Source organism: Equus caballus, chromosome 3 (assembly GCF_041296265.1).
Source record: "Equus caballus isolate H_3958 breed thoroughbred chromosome 3, TB-T2T, whole genome shotgun sequence".
Classification (NCBI taxonomy): Eukaryota; Metazoa; Chordata; class Mammalia; order Perissodactyla; family Equidae; genus Equus; species Equus caballus.
Genome location: NC_091686.1, coordinates 55,616,747 through 55,643,263, shown reverse-complemented (window position 1 = coordinate 55,643,263; position 26,517 = coordinate 55,616,747). Strand labels below are relative to the sequence as shown.

General features: G+C 40.0%; 1 protein-coding gene across 11 annotated transcripts in view; it reads right to left on the bottom strand.

Moving 5' to 3' along the window:
- The window catches only part of ABCG2 (ATP binding cassette subfamily G member 2), a 130,702-nt gene that overhangs the window by 7,699 nt on the left and 96,486 nt on the right, over positions 1-26,517 (bottom strand). For all 11 annotated transcript variants that reach the window (XM_005608637.4, XM_005608635.4, XM_005608636.4 and 8 more), the window contains 9 exons: positions 20,382-20,441; positions 19,675-19,789; positions 18,935-19,087; positions 15,849-16,006; positions 11,030-11,181; positions 9,405-9,509; positions 8,172-8,422; positions 4,636-4,718; positions 358-447 (listed from right to left, as the gene is read on the bottom strand). In XM_005608637.4, the coding sequence (XP_005608694.1) occupies positions 358-447; positions 4,636-4,718; positions 8,172-8,422; positions 9,405-9,509; positions 11,030-11,181; positions 15,849-16,006; positions 18,935-19,087; positions 19,675-19,789; positions 20,382-20,441 (1,167 nt within the window). The remainder of the gene's footprint in view (positions 1-357; positions 448-4,635; positions 4,719-8,171; positions 8,423-9,404; positions 9,510-11,029; positions 11,182-15,848; positions 16,007-18,934; positions 19,088-19,674; positions 19,790-20,381; positions 20,442-26,517) is intronic.

Sequence of the window (26,517 nt, the reverse complement as noted above, 5' to 3'; positions counted from 1 at the left end):
ATTTTATCTCCCCACTTCCAATTTGCTCCTCAATCCATGCCTTTCTCTCTACCAAGCCCATCAAACCGCTTGTGAAGGTCATCATGACTTCTTATTTGCTAAAAATAAAAGATCCTTTCAGCCTCTTTATTGCTTGCTTTCTCTGCAGCATTTGGATTTCCTAGCTATGTCCTAATCTTAAGACTCCTTTCTCCCTTGGTATCAGACCCTCATATTTTCCTCTCAGACTCTGGCTGCTTTTTCACCATCAACATCGGCAACCCCTAGGAACCGATCGTGGCCTGATTCTGGATGTGATCAGTGTGATCAACAGCCCTGATAATGGAAGGCCCCTTCCTGGAACAGACAGCTACTCACATGAAGAGCTTCTTCTCCACCACGAAGAGCTCCACGGCCGACACGCTGCTGAAACACTGGTTGGTCGTCAGGAAGAAGAGCACCCCAGCTCTGCGATGAGAGAAAGGGAACAAAAGCACCACAATCGATCAAACCTTCTGAGGTCAATTTTCTAACCGCAAAGTTCTTTCCTCATACCACGTTAGGCAGACAACTGTTCTGGCTAAAACAGAGAGGAAGTATGAGCCCCATCGGGTCTCTCCCGGACCCCTGCGTCTCCACAGTGTACCCCAGGAACTGTGTACAGGACAGTTTGAAATTCCCAGTCCTGGGCTGCTATGGATTGAACTGTGTGCCCCCAGTTCCCATGCTGAAGCCCCGACTCTCAACGTGATGATGTTTAGTGATGGTGTCTTTGGGAGGCAATCAGGTTTAGATGAGGTCATGAGGATAGCGCCCTCATGATGGGATTAGTGCCCTTAGAAGAAAAAAGAGACACATCAGAGCTCTCTCTGCCATGCGAGGACACAGCAAGAAGGCAGCAAGCCAGAGGAGGGCCCACGTCAGAACCCAACCATCTCCAGAACTGTAAGAAATATACTTCTGTTGTTTAAGCACCCACTCTGTGGTTCTTTGCTAGGCAGCCATGCTGACGATTACATAGGTCATAAAAATACTATCACCTTGAATTTTAACTAGCAAAAACACCAAGTACCATTCTTATGTCCAAACAAAGAAACGACGAGTCAAATAAAGCCTGCAACGGTTAAAAACCTTTATTGGCCAATTTTTAAAAGTTGAGTAAAGAAGAATCTAAGACACGAGGTGGCAAAATCAAAGAAGCGGAGGGAGACCTCTGCCAACACCTTATCACATATACACATCCACCACACAACCGTCAGCAGAGCCTTCATGTTATCCTCCATGACACATCCCCAACACGGTTTCCAACGTGCTCAACAAAGAAAATAAAGTGATGCTTACAAAGGAAAAATTAATTTGTGCAACTGTATGAAAAGGAAGACTATTAATGCTTCTTTCTCAATAAAATAATTAAGGTTTAAAAAAGGAAAGTACATAGCTAATCTCCACTTCAATAGAAACATGGATTTTATGAAAGCACGCCAACATCCCTAAAGCAGTGTTGGGCCTCCCTTCACAGACTAATAATTTAACTGACATTCAGGATGTGAGTTGAAACTGAAAGGGATAAAGTGGCACATCATTTAAATGACACAAAAATAAGAGAATGTTTTAAAACATGTAAACCCAAGCGTACAATCCCAAAAAGAAAGAAAGAAGTCATAGACACTCAGAATTGTTTTTAACACCAAAAAAATAAAGAACTTAAGGAACAGGCTGTTTTAAAAGTATATGTTTATACAATAATTAATGAATAGAAAATAGCCAGGCCTACTTCACAAGCAGCTATGCAAACTTCTGTGCACAAAAAAGCCTAATATCAAAGTAAAAGCTAATTTCAGAAACATGGGACACAGCAGCAGCTCAGCTCAATTTGTAATAAGTCTTATATCTAATGGTACAATAACGTTCATAATGATTCTGAACCAGTAGATAGTGAAATGCCTTCTAAATCATAAGATAATTTATTTTATAGTGAATACAGTTTTTATTGTTAAAGAATTTAATGTATTCTAATTCTTTTCGAGGTGGTAATCCATGTCTGTAATATCTACTTATTGTTCCAAATTTTTTTTTAAATATCTCTTTTCTTAATATACATTAATTGGTTTAGCTATCACCACAACCCTGTAATGCAATTATTAGGTCAAAGAAGCTCATACTCTACATGCGATTAAAACCCAGCTTGTCAGTTTACCAGTCAGAGAAGGAGCAAAGAGAGCATCTCTCTGGGATAATTCATTCCCAAAGAAGGGAACCAAACTACTAGCCTCTCAAGCAATTTCAAACGATGATAAAGTGGTAGCAAGCTTAAGTCAAAAACACAAATTAAAATAAATCCAATGCCCTATTTCTCCCTAAGACATTTGAAGAAATAGCTAAAGCTCTTCATTTTTCTGGATTCTTCTACCAAGAGCTTTAATGGCTAGATTTCCAGTTCTTCTTTAAAATTCCAATTGATAACAGGTTTCCCAATATATTTTTCCCAAATGCTTCCCACTGCACAACACAAAAGGTCCACAGGCTCTAGATCCTACGATATATAATCTGTGCTTGGTGAAAATATGGACTTTACAAAGGGTACAAACCATCAACCACTAGCAACTTTGGAAACAAGCCAGAGAAGAAAGCCCTCAGGGAAGGCAAAGAGAAAAGCAATGATATAACTCTGGAAAAGAGCTACAATAATCATCTCACAGTAAAGTAACACTATCTGACTCCATGCAGGAGATATTTTAATTTACCTGAGTGAGGAATTGACCTTGATACTTATTCCTTCTTTCATAAATAATCACCCTTTTCCAGACATCAAAACAGACTCAACTTAAGTTACTGCAACTTTTCTCAATGGTACAATGAGGATAACACCATTCGCCTCTCTGGCCAGGAGGGTAACCTGAGACTGTGAGTGTAAAGCTCGGAGCACAGAGCCTGGCACAGAGCGGCTCTTCCTACACGAAGCCCAAGGAGACTGCGGGCTGTGAGGCTGACGTCTATTCAGAGCGTGCTAGACTCCATCACAAAGTCTCATCGTGAAACAGTATCTTTAGGGGCACTGTACGCCTAAAACGAGGTAAGGTAAACTAACATTAAGTGCTAACCACATAACAGAAAAGATTGAGTCCCATCTACCTCCCCACATCAAATAAATCAAAAAACAGAAAGGAAATTAACTCACAGGCAAGAAAAAAAAATAGATAAACTAGAACTGGACTGTGTCAAAGTTTAAAACTTTCGTGCATCAAAGGACACTCTCAGAGTGAGAAGACAACCCACAGGATGGCAGGAAATATTTGCAAATTTGTATCTGATAAGGAGTTAATATCTAGAATAAAGAACTCTTATACTTCAACAATAAAAAAAAAAAAGAATCCAATTTAAAAAGGGGCAGGGGATTTGAATAGACATTTCTCCAAAGAAGATATGCAAATGATCAATAAGCACATGAAAAGATACTTAACAACACTAACCATTAGGGAAATGCAAATGAAAACCTCAACGAGATAACACTTCATACCAATTAGGGTGGCAATTATTTTTTAAAAAAAAACAGAAAATAGGGGCTGGCCCCGTGGCCGAGTGGTTAAGTTCGCCCGCTCCGCTGCAGGCGGCCCAGTGTTTCGTTGGTTCGAATCCTGGGCGCGGACATGGCACTGCTCATCAAACCACGCTGAGGCAGTGTCCCACATGCCACAACTAGAAGGACCCACAACGAAGAATATACAACTATGCACCGGGGGGCTTTGGGGAGAAAAAAGGAAAAAATAAAATCTTTAAAAAAAAAAAAAAAAAGAAAAGAACAGGAATTGGCAAAGCTGGGGAAGAAACTGAAACCCTTCTGCACTGCTGGTAGGAATGCAAAATGGTGCAGCTGCTGCAGAAGAGAGGATGGCGGTTCCTCAAAAAATTAATGGAATTACCAAATGATCCAGTAATTACACTTCTGGGTATAAACCCAAAAGAATTTAAAGCAGAGACTTAAACAGATGTTTATTTGTACACCCACGTTCACAGCAGCATTATTCACAACAGCCAAAATGTGAAAACAACCCAGATGTCCATGGACAGATAAATGGATAAACAAAATATGGTATTATCCATACAGTGGAATATTATTGAGCCTTTTAAAAGAAAGAAATTCTGACACATGATACAATATGGATGAACCCTGAAGACATTATGCCAAGGGAAATAAGCTAGTCGCCAAAGGACAAATACTGTATGATTCCACTTATAAGAGGTACATAGAGTGGTCAAATTCAGAGACAGAAAGTACAATGGGGACTTCCAGGGGCTAGGGAAGGGGGACTGGGGAGTTATTGTCCACTGGGTACGGAGATTCAGTTTGGGGAGATGAGAAAAGCTCTGGAGTTGGACAGTCCCGCTGGTTGAACAACAATGGGAATGTAATTAATGCCACTGACCTGTACACTTAAACCTGGGAAAGAGGGTAAATTTTATGTTCTGTCTATTTTACCACTACATATATATATACCTATATGAAAATTAACTCACCAGTTCAGCTTTCAGCTCACTGACTTATCCTACTCCTCAATTTACTCTGTACTTGTCTCAAATTCCAATTCTTAGTGCATTTTTCCTACGCTTGAAAAAAGTGACAGCAATTTCTCAAAATCAAGATCTGAATTTACTTACCTATTCTGGATTCCTGCAGAGTCCATTTTTAGATCATAGAAAATGGCACCTATAACCAGTCCCAGGATGGCTGTTATAATTATCTTTTTGAAAAGAAAAAACAGTTTCAATTAAAGGTGAAAACTTAACACACCATTTATTATTATAATATATGGCTACATCATCAAATCTCTCCATTGAGATCCTTTAAATGGCTTGGCCAAGGTCCTTGGGAGAATATAAAACAGTGTATGTTATTAGACTGCTCTCTAAATTAAAGTAGAAAATCATCTGAGTGTTAGGAAGACTAACAGGAGAACAAAGGAGACTACTGGAAAAGCAAGATTTCTCCCAGTGCTACACCAGGCACCACCAGTTCAGGGTCCAGTTCAGGCTACTGGGCCTGGGAATGTGGCAGAACAACACAAGTGCCTAGGAAAGTAGTTTGGGGAATAAAATTAAGTGACCTGAACTCTCAACCTTTGTGCTAGTGAACATGCATAGTTTTATATTTCAAGAGGTTCAAGTAAAAACAAGATGTCTTTATTCTTAACATTAAAAATAAATAAAATTTTTAAAGCACTACATAAATAAATTGTAACAATGGAACTTTGCATGTTAAGGAAGGAAGAGTGGGCTGGGGCCTGTCTATCGGACCTGGGTGGGGAGTCCACGCCTGCACCGGAAAAGTGCATTGTCTCCATCACCAAGGCATTCAGCCAGCTTTCTGTGAAGGCACCCAACTGCTTCCATTACCCATTCTGCTGTCACTGCTTCTCCAGCAACCTCAGCCCGTAGGGCCCACAGCCAACAGTTAGAACTAAGCTGCCAATTCTTTGCCACTCTTTCCTACCTTCACTGACTCAATCTGATGACCCCTAAGAAGACTGGATAAACATCACTTTTGTTTTTAAGATTGGTAAACTGTCACTTAAGGACACTTCTATAAGCAAAGTGTTAAGGGCTATATTATGATATAATTTATTTAAGGAAATTCTACTTACTATACTTTTATATCATATTAAATATAAGAAATAGTAATTGAAAGAAAACAAAATATCCCACCATATGCCTTAGAACCTTCAAGGTTCAAAAAAACAGTCTTAGCGCTACAATAGTGCACTGGTATCGAGGCTTGAAGTAACATGTCAAGTGCACTGCTGGCATGAAGCAAACCAAACTGAAAAACAGGATCAAGCTCTGTGAAGACCACAGTGTAGAAAGAACATGATCTGTGATTCCTTAAAATTTCCCTTGCTAAATAAGACAGCCAGAAATTTGAAAAAAAATCTGTTATCCTGGCATATTTTAATTACCTTCAGAACACATTGTGCTTCATGTCAACAAATCAAGCTTGCAAAACAAAGGATCATAACTCCATCAACATGTATGCACATGTATACATGTCTACACCTTCACACAGTGTAACCTGAAGAATATTCAGAATTTCATTTAAATTGGACACTTCCGTGCTTTGTTTCTTTTGCATTCAACTTGGTATCTTACACTAACAGATGTTTCCTAAAGGTAGCAAAGTTCTAAAAAGTATTTTCAAAGTCAGCCTTCAAACACTTGACAAAATGATTAATCCCGTACTTTGGCCATGCTTTTACAAGGTGTGTCTGTTATTCTTTCTTGCATTAAGGAAAAGAAAAACAGGCAAACTAAACATTGCTCAACGGAGCAGGCAAAGAGATATTCTACGAGTTCTGTACATCTGGCCTCTGTTTTGAACAGAACCAAAAGAAGAAAGTCCCTAATGTTATTCTGTCTTTCGTCAAATGTGTTTACTAACATTTCTCAAAGTGAGTTCTGAGGGGATGTTTATGGCCTTCATTAAAAAAATTAATACCTAGTCAAATGCTAAACATGCTAATGAAACAATGAATCTCCAAGAGACAAGATAGTGTTTTCCAAATTGATTTAATCAGAAAACCCTTGGCTGAGGAAATGAGCATTAAACCTTCCTATACGGATAATCCATTCACACCAAGATCTTCCAAATATCAGAAGCAAAGTCTGAGTCATGTAAATGACTAAGTGTGGCTGTCAGACTGCTGATGATTATCAGCAGGAAACCATAACACATTTTAATAGCTCCTTATTCAAATACTTAGAGAATAAATGACATTCATAGAAGATTAAAAGCCCTAAACCTACCCCACAGGCCAAACAGGGCCTGTGGCCTATTTCTGTTCAACCCATGAGCTAAGAATAGTTTTGACCATTTTTTTAACAGCTGAAAGAAAGACTATTTCTTGCCATTTGAAAATTATGTGAAATTCAAATTCCAGTGTCCATGGAGTTTTACTGGAACACAGCCAAGATCATTTGCTTATGTACGATCTATGGCTGCTTTCTCACTAAAATGGCAGAGCTGAGGGGCCCGCTCGGTGGCACAGCGGTTAAGTGCACATGTTCTGCTTCAGTGGCCGGGGTTCGCAGATTCGGATCCTGGGTGCAGACATGGTACCGCTTGGCAAGCCATTCTGTGGTAGGCGTCCCACATAGAAAGTAGAGGAAGATGGGCATGGATGTTAGCTCAGGGCCAGTCTTCCTCAGCAAAACGAGGAGGATTGGCGGCAGATGTTAGCTCAGGGCTAATCTTCCTCAAAAATAAATAAATAATAAAATGGCGGAGTTGACTACCTGAGACAAGGAGCACATGGCCTGCAAAGCCTAAAGTACTGACTATCTGGCCCTTTACAAAAAGGTATGCCTCCTCCTGTCCTAAGCTAACAGTCCAGTATTGACAAATCTGACCATGAGTTGCCCTTCCAAGCAGATGCAAGTCTGTCCTTATTCTACGAGATGGCCACAGCTCTGGACACTGCTGGGATTCCTTTTGTGGAAGTGAGTTCACTGAGGAGGCAAATAGGCTGAACAGGCCACCTAGAGGCACTAGACCCGGGGTTTGCATTCTGAAGGAAGCCTAGCACCAAAAGATGCAGAATCATGGTGTATTAGAAATAGCTCCACATTCTAATCATGCCCTGCCTAGAACTACCACGTGACTGGACAAGATCCTTATAAACCATTGTTAGAGGCAAGAGAAATTTAAGTTACTTTCCAAGTAAAAAAATCTGCTGCAAAACACACACTCAAGAATCAACTCCATGACATCGACTCACTGTTGAATCATGAGTAACCAGGTTGACCCCATTTTTGCACTGCTGGATGCAAGCTCCCAAATGCAGCACGCGATCAGTAAGCACTCGTTGAATGAATCGGTGAATGAACACAGACAGCTAACAAAAAACCCCAAATGTAGCTAAACATTTCCTTTACTTTGCAATTTTTGAAAAAAAAATTTTCTACAAAGATTATCCACTACAGCTTGCCTAAATCAACAAAAATTCTTAAAAAAAGTTTTCCATAAGTAAAAACTTAATTGTGTTTTACTTGTTCTATTGGCTACTTCTATATCCCAAATGGAGCGGGGATAAATAAATGGAAGGGTGGGTAGAAGATAAACAAATTCCTAAGATAAACTCTATCAGAACCCAAAGTTCCCACACGAGTATTTCACAGCATAATTAGAAGAATCTGTCAGTTACCTGAGCTATAGAGGCCTGGGGATTGCCCAGTAGGTTTTTGAATGAACGCTTGGAAATCCATTTGAGTTGATGAAAGAAGGAGGAGACATAGGTGATCTCCTTGAAGGCTATGCTCTTCTTGCTTTTCTGAGCCCCTGAGAGTTGATCTAACTCAGCTTTCGTTTCTCTGAAGAAGGTAGAGTTGCCATAAAACTCAGCTAATTTTTCTAAGAGAGACAAATCTCTCTGGGAAGGCTCTTCAGTCTCCCTGGCTTTGGAATAAAAGTAGATAAAGAAGGGAAACATTATTAACAAAATAACAACTGATTTAGCCCATTTTTCTGTAGCCCTTTCTTAGATTCTTCCTTAATATCTTAATTCTAAAGCTTGAGTATAAAAAATTATTAGATCTCTCATTGCTTTTTACATTAAAAAGATACATGGTTAATTGGCCTGCTTCCATAAACTTATGGATCCAGCAAACCCACTGAGCTTTTCCTAACTATAATATTTGGACCCTAATACTTTTATCATACTTCTTATCATAGGGAGTTATAAGTCCTAATATAAAAACCTAATCCTTGCTTTCTTCTATGTGCAAATGCATAAATTGCCAAGTTTCTTATTTCAAAACACTATATAAATAAGATGGGCACTTTTTTTTAATGGAAACTACCCTTAAAACTGATACCATCATACAAATGCTCATTTGCAAATTAAATCAAAAACACAGCATTCATGAACAACAGAATCTGTGTCGACTGGTGCTGCAGACTGAATTGTTTGTGTCCCCTCAAATTTCATGTGCTGAAACTAATCCCGAGTGTGATGCTATTTGGAAGTGGGCCATTTGATAGAAGATTAGGTCATGAGGGTGGAACCCTCATGAATGGGATCAGTGCCCTTATAAAAGTGGCTCAGAGAGCTCTTTGTGTGCCTCCTTCCACCATGTGAGGAGGCAACAAGAAGATGGCCGTCTATGAACCAGGAAGTGGCCCCCAGCTGGACATCAAACCTGCCGGCACCTTGACCTCGGACTTCCCAGTCTCCAGAATTGTGAGAAATAAATGTTTGTCCTTTAAGCCACCTAGTCCATGGTATTTTTGTTATAGCAGCCTGAAAGGACTAAGACAACTGGTATCAGAGGACAGCTTTAATATAAATTTGAAGGCACATTTTAATGAGCTACCGCATTGCTAAACTCCAGCTAATTTTATTGGGTAATAATCTGTGACTCTCAACAGATTCACATACCTTCACCTTCTGGGTCCTCTCTGTTTAATAACACAGCAGAAGAGTCTCCATTAATGACATCCAGGAAGAAGTCTGCAGGGTTATTATAGGGCTCACAATGGTAACCTACAAAAGAAGGCAACTCAAGTACACGAAACTTGATGGTTTTGGAAAATAAAGAGGACTCACTTTCAGAGGGCGAAGCTGGAGGAGACTGACTCTAACAACTTCTCCCTCATCTTCTTTCTCTCTTTTCCCCTTGCTAATTACCCTTTCTTTTAATATATTCAGTCACACAGTACCTCAACAACTCTCTATCTCCCAGCAAAAAAATATACTCCAAACCAATCTTGGACTCTCAGAAAGTCTTGCGTTAGTGCTTGGTCCTTACGCATCATAATTCATGAGACCTGAAACAGCGAGCAATATGCTCGGGTGCTTATCAGAAATTCTTCTAAACTCTAAATATAGGTCCAAGAAAAAAATACAACTTGAAAAATAAATGTTGTAGCTAGGGCCAATGCTCCTCAAAGCAAAGCAACAAGCAAAGCCAGCTAAGGCACAGCAGGACTGTGACTACAAGAGGCCTGGGTGTGTTCTGTCGTCTGAGGTCACCTAGGGACTGCCAGAATGCCAGAACCCACGTCAGCAATGGCTGCTTCTCTACCTACTAAATTCAAGTCCAAATTATCAGCTGTTTGGCTGCTGTAATTCCAACACAGAGAATAAATCACCAGAGCAGCATTCTCAAGAAAACGTGACCAGCACGGCACACTGCAGGCTTACCTCCACTTCTTGCAGCATGATCATCGGAACTCAACTTGGCCCGTAGTCTGACTCTTAAATTCATCTCCCCCAGACTCCCTAGACCCACGTATGTTTGATTGTTTTAATGATAGATTAAACAAAAACAAATTAAGAAAGATAGCTAGGGAATATTTTAAACTATATTTTGAATCATGAAGCAGCATCCACGACCACACATCTCTAAAATGAAGCCGACTACATGAGTCATAAAAAAATTACAACTTTGAATTTGAAATAGAACCAGGCAGTGCAGAACTGTCAGAAATGTTGGCCCATTAAAGTCAGACTTACAACCAGCCTTTCTATTGACTGGTATTATCACTCACACACACTCAAGACCTAAATCTGCAATCTAGTATTACTAGAAAATTAAGTAGCATCTCCACGAACCCTCATCAAGGTAAACCAACATCCCATGCAAGGGGAACAAATGGTAAAGCCTGACCTGTTATATGGTCAAGAAGACAAATGATTCCGCGGTATTAGCCCTTTCCAAAAATGTTCAACCAACAAATAACTGGCTAGGAAGCCAATATATTAATTGAACTGTCAGGAAAAGGTCACCAGAACCGGGAAGCAGAACAGATCTCGGCCCAGGAGAAACACTCACACACTCAGAGGCATACATACTCCAATAGGAAAGGAAGGACACCTAAGTAAAAAGCTAATGCTACAAAATGAAGAAAACCATTCTAGCACCAAACTGACCAGATGTTCTGGAGTGACAGAACTCACGGTATGTCTACTCCAAGATCAAACAGCACTCCCACTGACCTCCTTTGTTCTCTTTCAGGACCCTCGTAATGAAGGATCTTACTGCATAAAAAAGTCAACCATACCAGCTGATGCAAAGTACCCCAAGGCCTCTTGAGCAGGCCCATGGAACATTAGTTTTCCCGAGGCCAGCAAGGTGAGGCTGTCAAACAACTTGAAGATGGAATAACGAGGCTGATGAATGGAGAAGATGATCGTTCGTCCCTGTTTAGACATCCTAAGTTAAAGGGAAGAAAATAACAAGTCATTAAACATTCTTGGCAAAATACTTTATTCTTGCTTTTATCATTTGTTCCTGGTTCAACTTGATTATCTCTTACTAACTTTTCATCTCACATTATCTAACCAATAGTTAGGGGACCTAAATTCAATGCTTTTATTAAAGTACAAGGTTTCTTAAAACGTGTTCCATGGACAGTCTAGAATCAATCAGAACATTAATTGAAACTGCAGATTCTTGGACAGTCTTTCCCAGACCTACTGAGTCTAGGGAATCCATATTTTTAACAAGCACCCAGGTAGCCTGTAAGTACACTCAAGTCTGAGAACTTGTTATAGACTAAATATTAAAATAATGGTTGTATGCTCCGTTCCCATGGATCATGTACGTATTCTAGCTCCTTAGGAATTAGTATTCATTCTTCTGTCCTAAGAATGCAATTAACATTGCTATGTTTTTGCTAAATACTTTATAGATAACCTCATCTTAATTTTCACAATACTTTCACAAGGCAGTACCAATATTATTACTAGATATTATTACCTTCATTTCATAGGTAAGGCTTAGAGGGTTAAGCAACTGGCCCCAAGGTTCACAGTTAGTACGGAGCAGGGCTGGGATTTGACCCCGGTCTAATTCCGTGGCCAAAACATTGCTCAGCTACCTTTACACAGGAGCTACTACTTATGGGTAAAAGAAACAAAGGCCAAAATCACTCCTTAAAAACTGTTATTATTGAAAATATTTTATGAGGAGAATCATATCAATTTAAGCATTTTCTAAGCTATACACTGGCAGCATGTACAGGTTTGTCATGCTTCAAAGGGGATCAGGCCAGTACAGCAATCATTTCCATATAATGTGGAATAGAAGTAGCTGAGAGTTCCTCGTAAGCAAAATAGGAGACTATAACCCAGTCTGAAGATGACGTAAGTAGGGTGTTGACGAGCAAGAAGAAAAAGGGTAGTCGAGGTGGAAGAACATGGCAAACAAAGTGTGTGGTAACAAGATCTACTCAGGAAACTACACGGAGTTCATTGCAGAGCTGAGGTGTATGGGAGGGCGTTGGGGCTGCAGGAGGGGGGAGAAGCTAACAAAAGACTGCAGCAAAAAACAAGCCCACGATGAATCCCTTCTCTCAGAACTGGAACTTTAGGCAGTAGGCAATAAGAAGCCAGTAAAGGACTGGAGGTAGGGAAGTGGATTGGTGTGAGAGCCTTGCTAGTCTAAGTGTGGTCTTAGGATCAGTGGCATCAGTATCATATCTCCTGTTAGAAACGGAGACTCTTGGGCTCCACTTCAGAGCTGTAGATACAGAATCCGCATTTTAACCAGAGCCCAGGTGATTAGTGTACACAGTGGAGCATGAGAAAGATGCTTGTGTGCTAACTAGTCCAAAACATAATGAAAGATAGTCCAGTACTCCGTATCAATTCATCATTCTCTAATGAACACTGTTAACATAGGTACAGGTAATAAAAATATCATGGATGAATTCTCTAACTGAACTGGAACCTCAGATCTGCTACTTGGCATCTTCACTTATATCATGCAATTGACATCTCAAATGTTAAGATGTCTAAAATTTTAGACATCTTCCAATCTTCCCATTTCTTCTCATCCTCACATACAGACTTGCTTACAAGGGCACAGGCATCAAAGGAAGCAAGGTAATGATAAGGAGGGGATGCCATATGAAGGCAGTGTGTCTGGCAGCTTTTAAAAAAAATGGGGCAGGGGACAGGGTCCCAGAGGTGGTGGGCAGAGTGACTGGGAGATTGGTTACACTGAACAATTAAGTTAGCTGACTGAGTAAGTGAGTAAATATAATGAGATAATGGGAGCCAAGTTTCTCACTATCTGAAAAGTCATTCACAAACATGCAAAGGGTGAAGACTGAAAAGAACACTCAAGTGTTAGACTGGAATTGGAAATATTATTATGAATTCATGGGTTTTTTAATATATACATACTAACAGATAAAGCAGTAGTTATAGGCATATGTTGACACGTGTCATTCTATTCAAACTATATACATACACACAATATACATTCAATATATTTCCAAATAAACATAGAAATATATTTCTATGTTAGGTATACACTCATTCACATGCACACACACGTACACGTGTATTTCCTGGGCCTATCTCCTAAGAGGGTCTAGAAGCAATGACATTCCAGTAGCAGTGCACACACTAAGTAATCAGATCTTGGTTTCTAAATTGTAACTACACCAGAAGAAACCAGGATTAATGGCCGACACGCAAAAAGTACAAGATGACCCTGGAACATCTTTTTGAGCAAAAAGTAAAGAAATACTTGAAAAATGACTAGGGACATGTCAAAAGGACACAAAAGCCAAATTGAAGGGGCTTCCACTGGATAAATCAGGGTTAATTTGATCATAAAAATAAATAACAGATTATAACCCACTGAATAAAATAAGAATATGAGTAAACATAAATGAATGGAGAAGTAGGAAATCTTCTTCCTTACAGTAGAATGCCAACTAATATATGTAAAAAGCATGAAGGAAATAGAAAATCACTACCTGGCAACAATCACACTAGTATCTGATACAGGCAAGAGTTGTTAGCACATGCTAAAACAGGTGAGTGGAGATTTGCTGAGGAGCAGGATATTGGCATAATATCCAATTATCTCCTCCAACAAAATACTAATCAATTACAAAGGGAAAAATAGTTATTTCACAGCAGAGAAACCCAGCAGACACCAACATGACCAGGCGATGCAGGCTAACATCACTGGGGGTGGGAGAAGTCAAAATCATGCAGCCCCTGGTGTTATGCACAGAGAAGAACACAGTATCATTTCTGTGTTGTCCCTGCCAAGAAATCACGGCCTGAGTCCGGTCATAAGGAAACAGTGGAAGGACCCCAGGTTGAGGGTCACTCTAGGAAATGTACTCTTGAACATGGGCAAGAACATGAGAGGAAGGGAAAGATGAACTGTCCAGGATTGGAAAAAACTGAAAAGGAAAGTTTCTGTAGAGGATCCTGACCCAGAAAGGAAAAAGGGACACTGCTGGTACAGCTGGTGATGTCTGGCCAGAGTCTCTGGATTAGATGGTGGCAAGGGCATCAATGTTGACTTTCTGGCTGGGAGGTATGTAAGGTGGTAGTGTAGGAGGAGTGTCCTTGTTTTTGAGTTACAGTCCAGAATATTTAGGGGTGACGGGGCACGATGTCAGAGAAAGCCTATGGTAAGGGAAAAGCGATACAGGAAGATCAAATGCACTTAAACGGTAACAGTTGGGGAATCTAGGAAAGGGGACATGGGATTTCTTTGCACTACTCTTGTAACTTTTCTCTAAGGTTGAAACTTTTTAAAAATTAAAAAGATGTCCAAAACGTATCTTTTGAAATTTCTCCTATAAACATGTTTCTCCCACAGACTTCTCTCTTGATAAAAGGAAATGCCATTCCTTTTACCCCATTCTTCCAAATCTTCCCAAATGTTAGAATTCATTCTCGCCATAATCACACCCCACATCCAATTCATCAGCTAATCCTATTGGTTCTATCTTCAAAATTCATCCAGAATCTACCCACTTCTCACCACCTCACCACTACCATCCTAGTCAAAGCCAACATCGTATCTCAACTGAGCCACTCACTACAAGCAGCCTCCTGACTGGCTTCCTTACGCTCACCCTTGCTCAGTTATACTCTTTTGCCTACACAGCTGCCACTCCTCTGTTCTAAAACTCTCTAAAAGGTTCCGATGTCACCTAGAGACAGTAAAAGCCACAGTTCTTACAGTGGCCTACAAAAAGCCTGTATAATGTGCCACCCACTCAATTTCATCTCATGTCCTATGCTAACTGTTATGGACTGAAGAATCATGTCCCTCCCCCCCAAAATTCATGTGTTGAAGTCCTAAGCCCCAGTACCTCAGAAAGTAACTATATTTGGAGACAGGCTCTTTAAAGATGTAATTAAGGTTAAATAAGGTCATATGGGTGGGCTTTAACCCAATAAGGATCAGCAGCCTTATAAGAAGAAGAGATCAGGACACAGACACACCAAGGGAGGATGAAGTGAAGACACAGGGAGAAGAAGCTACCTATAAGCCAAAGAGAGAGTCCTCAGAAAACACCTTGATCTTGAACTTCTAGCCTCCAAGACCATGAGAAAAATAAACTACTGCTGTTTACGCCACCCAGTTTGTGGAACTTGGCTCTGGCAGCCCAAGCAAACTAATAGACCCACAAACCTCCATCACCTTAGGTCACTGGGTTCTAGTCCCTCTGGCCTCTTTGATGTTCCAAACTCATCAGGCACACTCTGCCTCAGGGCCACTGGCTATTCCCTCCAACTAGAAGTCTCTTCTCCCAGATATCCAGGTCTCGCTCACTTGTTCCCAGCTCAAACAGTACATCACTGAGGTCTCCTCCGACACTTTATCAGGAAGGTGACACCTCTACCCCCATCACTGCCGTCTTCCCTACACTCTAACCCTGCCTCATTTTTCTTCAAACACTTTATTTGTTAATTGACTATTGCCCTCCAACAAAGAAAGAAGAAATTTTTGTCTGTTGTGCTCACTGCTGAATCCCCTGCACCCAAGAATAATATCTGGAACATAGCAGGTGACCAGATACTGGATGAATAAAATAATAATGTTCCCATAGCATTTACCTCTTCAGGAGCAAAAGGACAGCATTTGCTGTGCTCGAGTCTAAGCCAGTTGTGGGCTCATCCAGGAACAAGATGGATGGATCAGTTATAAGCTCCATTCCAATACTCGTCCTTTTTCTTTCTCCTCCAGACACACCACGGATAAACTGAGTTCCAATCTAAAATGCAAATATTATTATCAGCCACTATCGTCTGTTGACCTCCTAACACGTGCCAAACTGGTATGAGGTACCTTATCTCATTATCCCCACCTATTCTGAACAGCAAGTAAATGAGTATCTGGGAACAGAGGTAGGTTTCTCTTTAATTAGATGAGTAAACTGAGGCTCATGTCAAGGCTGGTAAGTGGCTAGCCTGATCTCAGACCCATGTTTTTAACAGTTCTTAAATATTTAGTTTTAAGAAAGGAAGTTAGAACTTAAAAATATGGCCCTGACATAGAAAAATCACAAACCAAAAGGGGAGAAAAAGATAGGACAGGAAAAAGGTGAAAGCATCTACAATTTATTATTCTTCTTACATCGTTCTTCTCTCCATCCAAAAAAAATCCTCAAGTGGACTTATAAGCTGTCAATTTAAGAGGCAAATTCACCAGTTATTTTACCCTCAAAACGATTTTATTTGGGAATAGCCAAAAGAACTACAATTCCGGATGTGCATGCTACGGCAAACCACAGGCAAATCCGGAAAACAGGGGAGCTGCTTTTATAGAGAAAAAGCGAAAGTCGGGAGGAGCTGTTGGAAAGTCCACTGGAGAAAGAAACAGTTCAGGGCGGTAACGGCTTCTCATTGGCTGAGCTGCCTGTTTCTCATTGGCTAGACTGTTCCTGATGGGGAAAGAAATCTTCCTTCAGAGTAAAGTTGCTGTCTCTTCCTGTTTGGTGTGAATAATGATGTATGATAGGGCATGAACGTTCCCCCTACAGGCCTTCCCGACTCCAATTTAGTTAAGCTTTTAAAAATTAATTTCCACAAAGAAAAGCTTGGGCTTGGCAGCTGGGAAAGTTCACTTTCTACCATACTACATTAGCACCTAAATCATCATAAGGCTTTCCAAACTGACCCCATCTCTACCTTAACTCACCAAAGAATTCCTGAAATCCTTTCAGACAAATTCAGAAGGCAGAATATTCTACCTGGGCAACTGGCCCAGTTTTTTCAACCAATCAGAGTCACTGTGTGTGGTGGTGGGACCAGAATGGTTTAGGGGGAGGTGGGAGGGAGGAAACAATTCTTATATTAAGAGTCTTCAAAGAGATAATAATCAAATGCTACTCACGCCCTCGATTAAATCCTATAACGACTGAGGTGTAGCAGACAATTTTGGAGACAATTAGGAAAAGTATATGAATATGGGCTCGACATAGCTGATATGAAGATATTGTTAATTTTGTTGTTGATAATGGTAGCATGGTAATGTAGGCAACAGTCTTTATTTTTTTTAAAGATGCATAATAAGTACTCAGGGTTGAAATACGATATTTATAACTTTCTTTAAAATACTTCAGAAAGAAAAAGCTGAAACCATTATGTGATAAAATGTTAACTAGGAAATCTAGGTGAATGTTACTAAGTAATCATACCATTATATTAATTATCCTACAGTCATATCATTACTACAGCAATCAGACTATTCTCTACATATCTGTTACGTTTAAAATTCCATAAAAAGGAAAAATGTTTAAATGTATTGTTTCAATCAATTACATAAATCAATTCTAAGAGGTCAACTATGCCTTCAGCTTATTTTCCTTGGAAACCCATGCAAGGAACTTAGGGCAGTGACTGCCTAGTGGTAAGAACTTTCACTTAAAGCTAAAGAATGGAAAGTACCTTCCTGGAAAGATAAAATCAAATAAATGGAGGCAAAGCAAAGGAAACTCAATCACTCAAAAAACAAAAATAAGTAGTAAACGGTGGAATCTCAGAGTTATTCTTTCAAAGAAAATACACCTTACATAAAAGACTGTCAGAAAGTATCATACAGAGAAGCACCCAGCAGAATACCCCCATTCTTCATTACCTGTCAGTAAGAGAGCTCACAGGGGGACTAAATTATAGCCATCATAATCTAAAAAGTTCATCTTTACCCACAGCTTCAAATGTCTTCCCAATAAATCTTTCATTCCTATTCATCAACTGTCAAGTTCACTCACTCATTTCATTTCTTCTTCCTGATTCTGCACAACCCACAAAAGGAGTTACTTTTGTCTGTCTGGCCCACAGCTGTTATTTATAAAATCTAAAAGAGCCCAGCACATGACAGCCACAAGTAAATATTGGCAGAAGAAAGGAAGAGAGGGATGGAAGACAGAGAGCCAAAAGAAAAGCTATGAAAAAACAACTTAGATGCTACACAAGTTAGAAATAAACCCTAATATGACTTAATATAATTTTGGAAGCTGAATTACAGCAAATGGAAACATACAGAGTGAGAATCCTTGGATTTGCGTCATTTATCCACTCCAGAAATATACCTCAAAAGCAATGGAACAAAGTCCCCTGGAGGAAGAGAGGAAGAACAGCTAAAAGGGGGAAAGAAAACAGGAAGAAGGAAAGTTAGTGTAAAGACTCTGAAGGAGACATGACAAATGCTAGGGTGGGGAAGGATCAAGAGCTGTAATCACATGGAAAGGGCCACATGTTCTTTGCAAAGGATACTTTGACATACTAGACCACACTGCCACGTTCATTTCCAGGATTCAACCATTTTTAGATTTTTTTTACCTGGTTATTTCCACCTTCATATGATGAAACTAGTCACTGATCTCATCACCAACTTTTTTTTTTTTTTCCTGAGGAAGATTGGCCCTGAGCTAACATCTGTGTCAGTCTTCCTCTATTTTGTATGTGGGTCACTGCCACAGCATGGCCTCCAACAGTGGTGTGTAGGTCCACTCCCAGGAAGTGAACCAGGGCCACTGAAGCGGAGTGTGCTGAACTTAACCACTATGCCACAAGGCCAGCCCCCTACTGCCAACTTTTGACTACACACATTATAGACAACTTCTGGATAAGAGTTATACCATCCACACAGGTGAGGTCCTGTCTGCTGATTAGGATACCATCAGTTTTTTCCACATTACCTTCGAATCTGCCACTTTTTCCAGACCTAACTCTTGAATGATCCTGTTAATCCGTTCATTTTTTTCATGATTCCTCATAGTTGTTGGGAGCCGAAGAGCTGCTGAGAACTGTAAATTTTCTCTCACTGTCAGGGTTCCCATCACGACATCATCCTTAAGGCAAAATGGCATTTTAAGAAGACAGATCAGGTCTTTTCTGGTGCTGTCACTCTGTAGGATGTGGAACTTAATCCAGGAAAATAACACATCCAAGGCAAAGTTCTAGCTAATGATGAACTTGCAACTGTACAAATTACAATAGCTCCATAATCAGACAGCTGCAAATCCTGACGGGATCATCTTTATTCCCCATCTCTACACCCAAAGAGAACACAGATAATTATGACTACCTCTGGCAGACATTTCCAGACTGCTTTATACAAGGATTTGCCAAACCCTTCTAAGCTAGAAAGGAGAGAGGGGAAGGTAGGGCAAAAAAATAGAACAGCAGTACCTTTTGGAAATGATATGATAACTAGAATTGCTATCATTGCCCCTACAAGAGTCATATCCCAGCTTCTCCCTGCTTTTGCATTTAACACTACTCTGAATCTTACAGGAGATGATGAAAAGCTGGTATAAAGAATGTTGGTCCTGTGAGCATGGCATGTAATCAACTGGAAGGGCACTGAACCATCAGCCAAGGCACCTGCCCATCTAGAAACAGAAGAAATCTAAAACGCGAATCCATGAATACTTACTTGTACCACATAACCTGAACTACATTTGAAATTGGCAGGTCGAGTTGCTCCATTTATCAAAACATCTCCAGACAATCCATGTGGATCTTTCCTTGCAGCTAAGACGTCTAACAATCTATAAAAAGACATATACGTTGTTTTTCCTCCAAGTCAGGCTACACCTCTCAGCTACTCTGAATCCCAATTCTGCTCAAGGTAGAAAATTAATGGATCGAGAAATCCTATAGTTTAATTAAAATTATATATATTTTTTAAATTCTCACCTCTCTCTTTTTTTAAGTTTATGCTACAATAAAGCCAAGAAAAACAAAGGCAAGGTACTGTTGGTTGATCCAGCACAGACCTCCCGAAGTGCCCTGCGGCCGTCTGACTTCAGGGGTCCCAAGACAGACAATATGCTCCCTTGTCTAAGACTCAAGTCTTCACTTATGCCTTTGGCTCCATCTCCCCACTTTGAATTTTATCCTTCTCCGTTTCCTCCCCATTAGCTCAAATCATAGCAAACAGCTATATGCCAATCACTTTATCATATCCGGTGAGTAAAGCTGACCTAAGATGACTTCCTGGTCCTCAAGACAACCCCAGCACCTAGAACCAGATTCGACATACAGCAAAACTCAACAAATACCTGCTCCCGTAAAAATCATCTTGAAAAGCACATTAAAACTGCTGAGAAAAGGTTTACTTATACTCTCTGTTATACTCACGAAGATTTGCCGCCGCCTGTGGGTCCCAGAATGGCGTTGAGGCCAGGTCTCATGATCCCACTGCAAATGGAGAAACATAACGATTTACTGGGCCACTTTAAAACTGGTTCTATTAATTTAGGGTGTGCATTTAATACAGTCACTGAAAGTTGATGAAATTAGACAGAAAACAAGTACAAACCAACTCTCAAAGGAAAAAGACACCGAATTGTCGATTAATAGAAGTCTCGTATACAAAGGATGTTATCACTAGTCAGAACCTATAAGAAAAACGGCTTGAGTGCCTATAAATTCCTTTCAATTATTTTCTAAACCACCTACCTACTTTTCCTGGAAAAGGCCACACAAGGTTCCTTGAAGTAACAGAGTCTGGTGAAGCACCTGTTACACTCAGTCCCCTTAACACAGTGTGAAGCGCATCACAGGTCTTCAGTAACGTTTGATGACAGTTATCTTCAAGGCACCTCATTTGCTACCTAGTCAAGTTCTACACAATTACTAAGTCAATGGATTTCTAGAGTCATCAGTTGTAGTGTTCTCACTGCTCAAATCTAGTCAGACCAAGAAACATATCTGAAGCAGAAGTTCAATGGCTATAACAAAGCACCACACGGGTGAAAAAGAAAATATCACCAGTTCTTAACCCTCACAAAATTCTTAATTCAATTAGAAAAGTAAAACATATACCCTCCAGATATATCATTTTCTTCCTTGTAAAGTGTCCAATAAGTGGATCGGAAAGTTCTCAGTTTAGAAGCAGGAGACACTACTTCCTACAGGGGACATTTCTAAGGATGTATAGACATGGTGTGGACAAAGCACGTTCCAAACAAACTAAGTAGATGTTTGAGGGTAGTGAATATTCAGATAGAGAGCAGGAAGGTAGAAAAAATTAAGGCAGTGTTGACTGTGCTGAGACTCAAGAAGGCAGCAAAGAGTTTGAATTTTATCCTGCAGGTAACGGGTCGAAGGGTGGGGAGAGCGGAGCAGAGGAAGAAGTAAGGGTAGGACTAAGGCAGTCACGCAGGCGTGACGAGATGGAGGCCTGATGAAGCCCTTGCAGACCCCTGGGACCAGAGCCCAATCTCTCTTTGGAATTGGTAGGTAAATCAGAATTTAGTCCAGAGAGAAATTAGTATCTATTTCAAGTGAAAGGTCCAAAGTCGAAGGCTATACTCCCACATAATGATTTTCACAGAGGCAAACATTATGATCATACCATTGCTGTGAACGACAGACACACCTCACAATACAACTGTGCCCTGCAGTGCCTCAGTCCAGGAGGGCCTCCGCATTGACTGAACATTGTGCTTGAATTGTCACAACTGTAAAATGGCTGGTGGGTGTAAGCGTGAAATGTACCTTTCACTTCGCTCATTAACTAAGGTGCCTCTCACTGAAACACTGGACAAATACAATGAGTTAGGTAAACCAGCAACAAGCTGTGGAACAGAAAATCTTATTCTTTCAGTGACTCACCCCCCAAATGTAAAAAGATACGCTAATGGTTGGGTAAACTTTCAAGATGCATTTACCAATAACTCTCGATGCATCCTCTTTATTAATAGCTACCTAGCAACTGCTTCTAAAATGACCAGAAATAAGCTTGCCATTATTATACTAAGATTTCATTATCAGAAAGCCTTTCCAGGTTTTTAAAATATCCTCTCAAATAAAGACCAAGCAATCCTAAATGATTAACCCAAAATTGAATGTGAACGTTCTAAGACAAAGAATTTTACAGGTCCCTGGGTTGGGCTTACTTTGACACTAAACTCAGCATTACAGAAAACAACAATGTACAATCACAAACGCCAGAGTTCCCATTTGGAGCATTGGCTAATTCTCTCTCCATTCATTCACACTCTTCTAAGTCATCAGACAGAGTTAAGAGTAAAACAAACAGACAAAGCACTGGCCTTTGTGGAGTCTACATTCTAGTCCAGGGATCAGCAAACCACAGCTGATCACCTGTTTTCTATGTTCACGAACAAAGCGTTATTGGCACAGAACCACACTCATTCATTACATCTACGGCTGCTTCATGCTAAACACAGTAGCGTAGTTGCAACACAGACGTTGCAAAAAAGCTGAAAATATTTACTATCATGCCCTTTACAGAAGTTTGCTGACCCACGTTCTAGTCTAAAGTGCAAATTCCCTCGTTTACCTACCCCACCCTACCCTCCACCCTGTTGTCATCCTTCAAAACCCATTCGTCACCCTCATCTACTGCTTTATAGCACTTGCATGCAAGAAGTCTCCCTCACTATACTGTAAAATCTTGTCAACAAGAATTGTGTCATCTCGTTTTACTCCTCACTCCCAGAGCAGACAGCACAGTAGTCTACAACGGGTGGATCACTGAATACTGAATACATGAAATGAAGCCCAGTGCCAGGATTTGTGTCACATCTATTACATTTTAGTGGATAATGATTAATCCTTTGCTCTCATTTTATGGATGAGAAATCAATGCAATTCCCACTGCTTGGAGCATAGGCCCTGCCCTACAGACACACACACACACAATCTTCACACTCTCCCCACACCCCTGGCCCTCCAATTTAGGGTTAGGGGCTTCCAGTGTCTTCTAATACCTCTATCACAGCAGAACGACATAGTGAAGTGCTCTAGTTGTGTGAATCCCCCATTAGACAAGAAAGTTTTTGAGAACAGAGGACATATCTGTGTCATTAGCATCTTGCACAATGTCAGGCACCCAGTAGATACTCAAAATTTGTTGGATAAATGAGGCTCTATATTTTTATAAATGACAATTACTTATAGGAAAACAAAAGAAAAGTTTTCAATAAAAACAAATGTCAAGACATTTCTCCAAAGAAGACATACAGATGGCCATTAGACACATGAAAAGATGCTCATCATCACTAATCACCAGGGAAATGCAAATCAAAACTACACTTAGATATCATCTTATGCCCATTAGAATGGCTATAATCACCAAGACAAAAAATAATAAATGTTGGAGAGGTTGTGAAGAAAAGCGAACCCTCATCCACTGCTGGTGGGAATGCAAACTGGTGCAGCCACTATGGAAAACAGTATGAAGATTTCTCAAAAAATTAAAAATAGAACTACCATATGATCCAGCTATTCCGCTACTGAGTATTTATCCAAAGAACTTGAAGTCAACAATTCAAAGAGATTTATGCACCCTTATGTTCACTGCAGCATTATTCACAGTAGCCAAGAGGAGTGGAAGCAACCCAAGTGCCCATCAGCTGATAAATGGATAAAGATGTGGTATATATATATATACAATGGAATACTACTCCGTCATAAAAAAAGACAAAATCGTCCCATTTGCAACAACATGGATGGACCTTGAGGGTATTATGTTAAGCGAAATAAGCCAGACAGAGAAAGACAAACACCGCATGATTTCACTCATATGTGGAAGATAAACAAACACGTGGACAAAGAGAACAGATTAGTGGTTACCAGAGGGGAAGGGTGTTGGGGGGGTGTGTGAAAGGGGTAAAGGGGACATTTGTACAGTGACAGACGGCAGCTGGACTTTTGGTGGTGAACACAACGCAGTCTACACAGAACACTGACAAATAACAATGTACACCTGAAATTTCACCATGTTATAAATGATTATGACCTCAATAAAATCTAAAAAAATAAAAAATAAAATAAAACAAATGCCAAGAAGCAGGAAAAACTTATGCAAAATAGGTATAGTCTGACCAGAAAGAACTTCATTACATTCCCCACTTACTATTCCATGTTCAAATAAGACATCAATCAGCCCTGTTAGCCTGCCCTTCCCTTCTTACAGCAAAGGTGATGGGAGCACCAGGTGTAGGTGCAGGGACCGCCAGCACCCAGGAACACAGGCTGCAAAGGGAGGTGGGGGGAAGACAAAAGACAGCTGGAAGGTCGGAGCCTGCTTATATTAAGGAGTAAGAAAACTGATGAAGCAAATCAATAAGCGTATTAAGGATAATAAGAGCCAGGTTTTCACTTTTTCAGAAGATGTTTTACAAACATGGAAATGTGGAAAGAACCCTAAGGTGTTAGATCGGAATTGTAGGTATTAATGAGAAGTCACGGGTTTTAATCTACATACACAGATAGACATAGAAAGTTTGAGATATGCACATGTGTGCACATATATACATACAAATCTTCCCCAGGTCTGTCCACAGAGAAGCCCTAGAAGCTATGACATCCCGATAGCAATGAACATTCCAAACACCCAGATCTTGGTTTATAAATATGAACCTCCACAAAAAGGAACATCAGCTGAGTCCGGTCTGAGGCAGGGTAAGAGTACAGGGAGTCTGGAATTCTTGTTATGCCAACAAAATACACAAAGAATGAGAGAATATGTCAAAAGAATGAGTTTAAAAAAACAAAACACGGAACCTACCTTGACCCAATCAGGAACAACAGGAGTATCAAGATGAGTATCAAAATGAATAACGCATTACTATTGAATGCCATTGAATAAAATACAAACCCATGAGTCTACACTGATATAAATAAATTAACGAAGAGATGATGACTAAAGCTTTTCCCTTTTAGTAGAATGCAAACTAACTCGTATAGAAGAAATGGATGAAAACACAAAATCACTCTTCGGTAACCTGTATAGAAGAGATGGCTGAAAACACAAAGTCACTTTTGGTAACTATCATAGTGTTGGTTACTAATTCACCCGGCAGTCATCAATAGGGGCTGAAGCTGGTAGGCTGAGGTTTAATGAGGAAAAGGGTTTGGAAATAACGTCAGAGTTATCTCCCCTCATAATATTTATTAATTACAAAGAGGAAAATGATGGCTTATGGTGAAGGCTGGAAGATACCAACATGACCAGGCGATCAAGGTTAACATCACCTCGGGTGCGACAGGAAAATCCCAGGTTGGGAGAGACCAAGGAGACATAATGTGGTGTTCAGTCAACTATGTGAAGACCACAATTGACCTACGGCCCCTTAGGACCCACCACTGCATCCAACGTGAGGCTATGCTTCCCCTGGGCTGCTCCCAGGCAGTGACTGAGTGGTTATATTAGAAAGAGTCCTTATTTCTGAAAAATATACACTAGAGGCATTAGAGATAATGGAGCACCATATGGACAGCCTGCTCTCAAATGGTTCAGAAAAATACCAATGATAATGGGTACATGAAGAGCCAAAATGATGAGCAAATCAACGAAATGTTAATAGGTGGGGAATCTGGGTGAAGGGTTATGTTCCCACAGGGTTTAAGTTCGAAATTATTTCAAAATAAATTATTAATTTCAGAAATCCCCAAATAGTATAATGAATTTCACTGAAGAATACAGAATATCCACACATCTCCTGCACTGTTTTTTCCATAGCTCTTCAGCATTAGTGAGGAAAAGCTCAAATGCTGGGGATGGAGAAAAAACTAAGCATAACAGAAAGATTGTTCACGAGGCAGTAAAATCTCAACTTTTTGAATTCTCACAGTCATATTTTGTTTTATCTTCTTACCCCCACAGAGAACATCAGGTTCTAGTTACTGAGTTCTACAAATGAGATTACAAATGTCCAAAGGAATAATAAAAATCAAGATGCTCATCAGTTTTGGAATACAGTTACTATTCTGAATGGTGATAGAGCTATCAAACACAAATCAAAAATAAGATAAAGGAGAACAACCTTTCTCCCATCCTAGAAACTCGACTTAGTTGAAGCCAACAGATAGGAGAAAGATTAGAAACACTACATCAAAAAGGGGTGAACTTTCTCAGATAAGCCTAAACCAGAAATGTTAATAAGCAAGAAAACCCTGGTGGCCTTTGAACTGTAAAATTTAAAAGAATTACAAGTTTAGACTGAATTTTTATGAAGCCAGGAATGTCCTTAAGGATGAACTCATCTGTTGCTGAACTGCATATGACTGAACCACATAAAACATTATGCAGCCTCAAGCAGATGACACTTCTAGTGTATCGAGTTACTAATCTACTGGCTTTAAAACTAAGCAAGATAAATGTACCCTTAGAGTAAAATGCAAAATACTGTATGCATTTTAAATCTAGTCAAGTGTAAATCATTATATTTCAGGTATATATCATTGTATTTCAACTGCACATATTCGAATCATTTGCTACCTTCACTTAGCACAAAATCCG